Source organism: Rhinopithecus roxellana, unplaced genomic scaffold (genome assembly GCF_007565055.1).
Source record: "Rhinopithecus roxellana isolate Shanxi Qingling unplaced genomic scaffold, ASM756505v1 contig2531, whole genome shotgun sequence".
Taxonomy (NCBI): domain Eukaryota; kingdom Metazoa; phylum Chordata; class Mammalia; order Primates; family Cercopithecidae; genus Rhinopithecus; species Rhinopithecus roxellana.
The window spans coordinates 172,493-181,666 of NW_022142117.1; the positions used below are offsets into that span (position 1 = coordinate 172,493).

The 9,174-nt window shown below is 37.7% G+C and overlaps 1 protein-coding gene and 1 non-coding gene across 2 annotated transcripts in view; both read right to left on the reverse strand.

Annotated features, from left to right (window-relative positions):
• Positions 1-8,806, reverse strand: part of LOC115895795 (POTE ankyrin domain family member D-like) — a gene marked incomplete at its 5' end in the record, with an annotated part of 32,795 nt that extends 23,989 nt beyond the window's left edge. The window contains 5 exons of the mRNA XM_030926390.1: positions 1,006-1,076; positions 3,902-4,039; positions 5,371-5,477; positions 8,359-8,532; positions 8,692-8,806. Coding sequence (XP_030782250.1) covers positions 1,006-1,076; positions 3,902-4,039; positions 5,371-5,477; positions 8,359-8,532; positions 8,692-8,806 — 605 coding nt within the window. The remainder of the gene's footprint in view (positions 1-1,005; positions 1,077-3,901; positions 4,040-5,370; positions 5,478-8,358; positions 8,533-8,691) is intronic.
• On the reverse strand, positions 2,194-2,300 carry LOC115895797. Its single transcript, XR_004055907.1, has one exon. It is a non-coding gene; the product is annotated as a U6 spliceosomal RNA (small nuclear RNA).
• Positions 8,807-9,174: the final 368 nt, after the last annotated feature.

A 9,174-nucleotide genomic window follows, 5' to 3' on the forward strand; every position in this document is an offset into this window, starting at 1 on the left:
CTCTTTGATAAATAGGTGGCTACATTAAAGGTGTCCTCATACCGTTTGGATTATACATTGTATTAAGTGTCCACAACCAGGTAGCATACTAGCATTTTTGTTATTGTGAAACATTTTTCTAGTTTTATTATAATCTCCTGAGCCTAGAGTTGGGCAATTTGTATAGTTATTTTGACGATCTTTTGGCAAATGGTAACACAGCATCTTGTTCTAACAAAATTACTGTTATCATGACAATTAACCAGCAGGTAGAAGAACACACCTTGTTCCAACAAAGTAAATGTGTCTCTTTCCAACTTCAAATGAAGAGGAATGAAGTCAGTAATAGTGAGACCTTGTGGGGACAAGCATATGTAACATGACTTGTGCTTCAGCGTTCTTTTGTGATCAAAAATTCCTTACTGTTACTTTTTAATCTATGGTAGGACCACCCAGAGCAGGGGTCCACAACTCCCAGTCTACAGACTTGTACCAGTCCATGGATTATTAGGAACCGCATCACACAGGAGGAGGGGAGCAGCAGGCAAGCCAGGGAGGCTTCACCTGTACTTACAGCCAACCCCATGGCTTGTACTACCGCCTGAATTCTGCCTCCAGTCAGATCAGTGATAGCATTAGATACTCATTGGAGCATGAACCCTGTTGTGAACTGCCCATCTGAGGAATCTAGGTTGTGTGCTTTGTATGAGAATCTAATGCCTGATGATCTGTCACTGTCTCACATTGCTCTGCCCCAGATGAGACCATCTAGTTGCAGAAAAATAAGCTCAGAGCTTCCACGGATTCTACATGATGGTAAGTTGTATAATTATTTCATTATATATTACAATGTAACCATAATATAAATAAAGTAGCACAATAAATGTAACATGATTGAATAATCCTGAAACCATCCCCACCTTCCCCCAGCCCATGGAAAGACTGTCTTCCACAAAAACGGTCCCTGGTGCCAGAGGAGATTGGGTATGACACTGACCTAACGGTATTCACTATCACAAGTGTTACCTGGATTGCTGTTTTCAGAAGAGATTTTTAGCATCTGTTTTTCTTTGTAGTCAGAAAGTAATTGGCAAATTCTACATATAAAAATGTAATAAACCAAATTACTATTTTAATACTGATATAAAATACTTAGCAAATGTAAAATTCTTAGAGTATTTCAAACAATATCATAATATCAGAACTTAACAGTATTATCCCATCTACTTATGAGTACATTCTATAAACTTCTCTTGAAGCTTCTAATTAAAGAAGAAAAAAATATAAGGTGAAATGCTCACAAATCGAGAGCACTGTGACCCAGTAAATTAGCTTGCATTAGCATGACATAATAGAAAGTGTTCCAACTCTGCTTAAGTCCTGGCTCCATAATGAACAGCTATTTGTTTTTGGACAACTTGCTTCTCTTAGGCTCAATGTCTTCTTCTACAAAGTGAGGGATTTGCTGCCTTATTTCACTAGGTTATTATAATGATTTAACAAGATAACATTTTTTAAATGCTCAGAGAAATAGTAAAGCAATGGAATAATCTGTTCCTAAACTTCATGACTGAAATTATCTTGGAATCCCAAATAAAACCCAGTGTGTATTTTGTTCGTAGATTCTAATATGCAAATGTTGTAGTTTTCAGAAAATGTTATTAAGTCCTAATTCTGCTTCTTAGTTGTTCTGCTCCTTATGGCTTATAATTCAGGACATCCCAACTATGTCATAGTTTGTAACTAAATTTACTCATAAATATCTCATTAAAGTAGCTAATGTGATTGTCCACTATTACGGAGTTGACCAATCACACCAAGGGCAGAAAAACCAATAGATGTTAAGACCTAGCTTGGACCAATGATCCTTCTCTACCGACTCCAACTCTAAGCCAGCAGATGTTTGTTAGGATAATGCTTTATATTGATGTTCAATTGCAGCTGACATGGAGACCAAAACTCTACCTTTATTTTTTTTTAGTTTCCATGAAGAAGTTGCAAGTTGACATTCTCTAATTTTTGACATACATACTAACAATATATTTTGCACTGAACATGTTATTCAGCTCCAAGTCATCTCATAGACCATCTTACATGAGTATTTTTTTAGTGCAAATCACAATTTCAATATTTTGGTGGCACCCATGTTGCTTTGATTACACTGTTTCCTTAGAGCTAGTCAGCAAATAATCAAATGACCTTCCAGTGACTGCCCAAAATATGGAATGCTTCAAAAATTTGTGCTGCTTCCTTATGCAGAAGCCATGCTAATTTTCTCTGTATTGTTCCCATTTTAGGATATGTGCTGCAGAAGCAAGCACAAAGCCCTACTTTTACACATGATTAGTGGTGAGTCATGGACAGGGCTTGGCTCTGTTAAGTCCAACTAACCTACTTGAGATTCTGAGAATTCTCTTCAATGGCTTCCTGTGAGGTAGAATTTGAAAATATTTTAAAATCTTGAGCTACAGATGAAAGTAGCTTGGATGATTTTCATTATCATGTAAAACAGATCACTCCAGGGGCCAACCACAACTGGGAGCCACTGCTCAGGGAAGGTTCCTATGGAACTTTCTACTGCCTAAGGCTCTCTACAGAATATAAAGTTGCCTCACAGTACAGATCTGGTAGCAAAGAAGAAGAAACAAACACTGATCTTTCTCTGCCATATTATTTGAACCCCTCTGACCTTTTAGAACAAGTGCAATTAATATCTGCTAAAGAAAAGACCAACACGGCCTCAAAGGATCTCGTATCATGAAGGTGTCAGCTAATTCTTGGCTAAGACGCGGGTTCCACATTAGGTTCTGAATATGGGGGGAAGGGTCAATTTGCTCACTTTGCAGATAAAGGCAGGATGCTCAGCGGCCAGAGCAGGGTGCTAGTGCTTTGGGAACAATGGCTGAGCAAATAAGCATAGGTATGGGAACTTACAAACGTTGTAACTTCAAAGCCACTGTATGACTTGCCATGAAGACTTGAGGACTCTGAATCACTAAGGGCATCTTTGTGACAAAGATCAATCATTACCAGGCAGCAGGACCATTTGAGTGGCAACAATGCAGCAACAGGAACACGTGAAACATCAGAATGACTGGAATGTCCTTTTTTTCCCTCCTCCTTCTGACTTGATAAAAGGGACTGTCTTCCTTGGATTTAGTGAACCCCTTCAGTTATTGAAAAATTCAAGGAGTATGTAGGAGATAATACCCAGAAGACAGTCCAAGGCTTTCTGTTAAACTGGACATTTCAAGACCCAAATAACTAATCAGAAAAATCAAAGATATGACACTATTCTTTAATCCCATGCATAGGTGTTATACTCGGATGAAATGAACAATGTTGGGATTCTAAGTATCAAGGTCTAAAAGTCCTGAGATAAAGAATCCTGCACCCATTGGTACCTCTAACTTGTCTTGCTTTTTGTCTGATTTCTGGCTGATGAAGGGGACTAACTGACTGCCACTCTAAAACTAGCTGAACCACACTATGACACGTCACCTCATATGTAAGATGCGATTGTTGGGCCGGGCGCGGTGGCTCAAGCCTGTAATCCCAGCACTTTGGGAGGCCGAGACGGGTGGATCACGAGGTCAGGAGATCGAGACCATCCTGGCTAACACGGTGAAACCCCGTCTCTACTAAAAAATACAAAAAACTAGCCGGGCGTGGTGGTGGGCGCCTGTAGTTCCAGCTACTCGGGAGGCTGAGGCAGGAGAATGGCGTAAACCCGGGAGGCGGAGCTTGCAGTGAGCTGAGATCCGGCCACTGCACTCCAGCCTGGGCGATAGAGCGAGACTCCGTCTCAAAAAAAAAAAAAAAAAAAAAAAAAAAAAAAAAAAAAAAAAAAAAAAAGATGCGATTGTTATAATTACTTTAACCCTCAATGTAGCATTAACTCGCCTTTAATGGAAACACTTACACATTATGATGACTAGAAACCGCATACTCTCTGGCCGTCTGTCCAGATAGATCTTTGGAAGATACGTCAATATTTTGCTCAAGTAGAAGGCTGACTACACTTGCTGATCCACAACGTACAGCAAGTATGAGAGCATTTCTAAAATGACAGAGATCATTTCTCCCTTAGGAACTGTAATAAACTTATTTTAAAAGCTAATTTAATATACTTTATCAATTTAACATCTTGCCTGTCCTTGCAGAATTAAACATTTACATGCACTAAAACACATAAGCATCTTGGGTGCTTAAGTGTTCATCTTTGTAAAATACCAGCAAGGTTTAAAGGAAGGGACAACAAGGAAACCTCTTATCTCAGTGGGGTATTGCACAGTAGAAGACATTAATTTAAAGTCCTTTAATGGGCACGAAACAATGCTAGGGCCACTTATCTGAAGTGGACAAAGGTTTAAGTGAAGATTTCCTTACAGCTTCCCTAGACTGATATTCTGTAATAGAAAATCAGCTAGAGGGTAAGATAAATAAGAGCTCTCTGCATGCTGAAAGCAGTAATATTAATAATAATGGTAAGAATAGTCATAGGAGTTTCAGTTAATGATGCCAATAAGCATGTGCTAGGCACTGAATTAAATGCCATATATATCTTCCTTGCTTATGCACAGCCAACTTTGAAGGATGTATTCTCCTACTTTTCATATATGACAACATGTGTGGTGGTAAATAAGATTCCCAAGGTCACACACCTAGCAAGTAAGAAAGCTAGGAATTAAATCCAGTCTTGTGTGAATCCAAAGCCTACCTCTTTTCTCTTTATCACCCACCTACGGCTTGCCTTCATTAAAGGAAAAGTGTATCCATGTAAAACTATCTTCACTCCCTCTCTCCATACCAACTAAAAATAAAAACATTAAAATACACTGGCAATAAAAAAGGAAAAAGCTGTGAACCCATAGTGTGTGGGAATAGCAATTAATTGTCATGTAGGGATAAGCTAACATTAATATTCTTCAAAGAAGGCAACTTAAAGCAGAGTCATTGAAAAGACAAAAGGATTCTCAACTCCTATTTATGTTCCATGCAGCATATTTATCAGAAAAGCGTAGAAGACACCGAGGTTAAAACCTACTAGAAAGGGTTAAGAAGTTCAATACTGAGTCATAAAGTAAACTAAAAGCTAAAGTTCACATTTCATACAATTAATATGAAATCCCTTTAGCTAACATACTATCAGGTAATCAAAATGTCATACAACAAATAACATCAGTCAATACAGTAAGAGAAGATGAATCCTACCAAAACTGTTCTTTATGTTGCCCAGTCCAAATAATTGTTTTCCTGCTTAACTGATTTGTGTTGATACTGATCACTATGTCCCAATAAGTATAATTTAATCTTATTAATTTATTATTTATGACTCGAGTGACTGCTATCAATCTAGAACAACACACAGATTAAAAGAAGTAACTATACCTTCCACATCTGTCACGTGCATTTAAATTAGCTTTTTTCTTGATTAAAAATTTCACCACTTGCTGTTTTTGTCCATGTACGCCAAGCAAAAGTGGTGTGAGGCCATGCTGTAAAACAATATAAAACAAAAACAATATGTAATTCAAAAAATTACGTATTTCTCAGCTGAACTGGAAACTTTATATAAGATCCCATGGACTTACACTTATAGAAAGTAAATCAAATGTAGTTGCTTCCTTCTCACTCTTCTGTGCTTTCCCACATGCTGCTGCTTCCCTTGGAAACACCCATTCTCTGCCTGACCACATCAACTCTGATCATCTCAAAAACTCACTTTCAACATTTACTGCTTCCAAGACTCTTTGCTTCTAATCTAGCATTTTGGCATGGCACTTTTGGATAATAATTTTTTTTCCATTTAAACAAAGAGCTTCTTGAAGGCAGGGGATGTATCTTTTATCTCTATATTATCCAACCCTAAGACAAAATTCTTGTGTATAAAGCAAGAATTTGAATGTCAAGTATTTCTTTAGTTTCACATGTTTTACCAAAAGTTCAAGGCCCAATGTGTAATAAAAATTGCTATTAATACTCCTACTGCCCATTTCAAGAATTTTTGCATTCATTCATTTAAAATCTATTTGTATTTAATTTTTCCAGACTGCTAACTAAATAGGTAATCAGTTCACAGGATTACTGAAACTAACAGAATTCCTGTCTGTATTCTTAATAACTCCATGGATTTTAGTGTTTAAACCTGCCATCCTGATTATGTCAAACCTCTGCAAACTTAAGAGACATAATGGATAGTCCATAATACAGCTTCAATTGACAAAAAAAGGTTTAGAATTTGCTATAATTCTAATTGAGAAAACTGCTTTTAACAACAACTTACTGATCTAAGCACTTGAGTAACTGAACAAAGAGACACAAAATCCTGAGAGGGCCATTCTCTACTTAATGAAAGACTACTCACTGCAAATTTCTAAAGACCTTCTGAATGGCAGTGAATAACTGAAGGTATAAAGGAAAAGGTATTATTATGCAAGCTGATACACAGTGCCAATAATATTCATTTTAATGTCTCAACCACTGATAAAAGTCAGACTCGGGCAGGAATGGTCACTCACACCTGTAATCCTAGCATTTTGGGAGGCTGAGGTGGGTGATTCGCTTGAGCCCAGGAGTTCAAGATCAGCCTGGGAAACATGGCAAAAACCTCATCTCTACTAAAAAAAAAATATATATATATATATATATATATATATATAAACTGAGATTGGAGGACGACCTGAGCTTGGGGAGGTCAAGGCTGTGGTAAGCTGTGATTGCACCACTGCACTACAGCCTGGGGAACCGAGTGAGACCCCATCTCAAAAACAAACAAACAAAAAAAGTTAGATTAATGTTATTGGAAAGGAAAGATTTAAAGGAATTAGCACATATCCAACTCCAACTCTTCTAAAAATATCTTAAGTTTCTGAGATATAAGAATTTACATATTACACTTATGTATTCAGTGTTTCTTAAGCAGGAGTGTATCCAGATTTTGAGAAATTTGTTGTTGTTGTCGTTGTTAGAGAGAGGGTCTCATGTTGACCAGGCTAGACTCGAACTCCTGAGCTCAACCAATCCTCCCACCTCAGCCTCCCTAGCAGCTGGAACTACAGCCATGCACCACCATGCCTGGCTTCAAGGAAACATTTTAAAACATACATATCCAGGCTTTATTAGACTTACTCTATCAAAATCTTCAGGGGAAAGCTTAGACTTGTGGACTGTTTAAAAAATTTCCTGAGGTAACTGGAATGCACAACTCTAGCTGGAAGCTAGTGCAATAGACGATTACTTCAGTCTCATCGCTCATCCACATAACCAATTCCCTTTAGCATTTGAGGATTTGGCCAAAAAGAGGAAAGAGTAGGAGAGAGACTCATTTGCTGAAAATACCACATAATTCTCCCCGGTAAGAGTAGAACAAGGTCTAGTAAACTCAAAATCCAACCTGATCTTGTTCCTTATAAGCCCCTTGTCTCCCACCTTCCCATCAAGACATGCTAGAGTTGAAAGCAGAGTTGAGACTCTAATTGGCCATTTTTACCAGAATAGGACACTAAGTCAGTTAATAACTTGTCATTCCCTCTGCTCAAGGGTTTCCCACTACATTACCACCTGTTCACTGCCAATCTGGTTCCTCAGAGCCCTCCTGAAATTGATCTCTAGGCATTTTACAACCCATTAACTCCCTCTCCCAAACTGAAAACTGTCATTCCCTAAAATTTAAAAGAACCTTGTCTCACCATACAAAGGAAACAAATGAATGAAGAACACCAACCACACACACACACACACACACACGCACACACACACACACGCAGAGACATACACACGCACAAAACCTCTTCACAGTCCTTTCCCTCCATTATCTAATTTCCAAATTGGCCTTGATATTTCTGATTGCTCTTTTTCCCTTTCCACTTCTGCCTCATAAGCAATCAGAAATCTTAAGCCTTGCCACTGAGAGATACATCACCTCATATCTATTACTGTTGGTTTTTTTTTTTTTTTTTTTTTTTGGAATTTGCCAAAGTAGCAGGATTACCACTCACTGAAACATGTTTAAGTTTTCTTGGAGTGTTAATGTGAAACCTATCTCCAGGGCAAATTTTGTCATTTTACATTCATTAGGGGGAAAAAAAACAAAACCTGGCAGGGAAAAATTGAAAAAAAAAAAAGTATTACCTTTTGCAAATTCAGTGTTTTTAAAAAAAATATTAACCACAAGTGCATTTAAAAAAAACCGTAACCCCTAATGCTTCTTTAAAAGTAACAATATTTAAAATAAAGTCTTAGATAATTAAGTCATTTCAAAATATTTTCATTCAGGTTATGCTTGAGCTTCCAAATATGGAAAACTGGCCCTTACCCAGGTCAACGTTAAAATGAATGCATTTCAGTATTTTGAAGATAAAATTGGTAGATCTATACCTTGTTTTTTGATTCAATATCAGCACCATATAAGAGCAGTGCTTTCGCCATTAATTTATCTTCATTGTAGATAGCATAGTGTAGAGCAGTATTTCCATACTCATCTGGAATATTTGGATCAGTGCCATGTTCTAGCAACATTAATGCACATTCATCTTCTTGGCATTGTACAGCCTGTCAGTATTAGACCAAAAATAAATTATACATCCTGGGAATTAAAAACAACATTCCACAGCTTTCACCAACTAGTTACATTTAAATGAGAAACCTCATTTTTATGCTATGTATTGAAATCAAAGCCATCTCACGCTGATATAGTTGACTACTGCATACCTTGATCAGAGCTGTCCTCTTTTTGTTGTCAAGGACATTAAGTTGACATCGTCTGTCCAGCAGGAGTTTTACTATTTCTGAATTCCCATTGGCAGAGGCCAGATGTAGAGCAGTCCTATGAGAGTGAGAAGACTTTTTAGGAAATTGTAGTGCACTATCTACAGCTACATCAATGATTCATGCAATTGCAAACACTGAATAGCCTGCTATTACTCTGCCTTCAAAACAAACTTAATTTCCCTTTGAAGAAAGCACACTACTTATTACCTCATGACTCACTGTATGAATGAAAGAGCAGCCTATTTGAATAGGAAGAGCAGAGCCCTTGGATGGCATTCAACGTGGGCTGGAATCCTCCTTGAAGCTCTGATGCTTCCCAGCTGTTGCTTACCCTTTTTGGGTCTCAATTTCCTCATCAATAAAGTGGGAATGAAAAGAGTCGATTTCTCAGAGGAAACCACAGTAATGCTTAAATAAGACTCT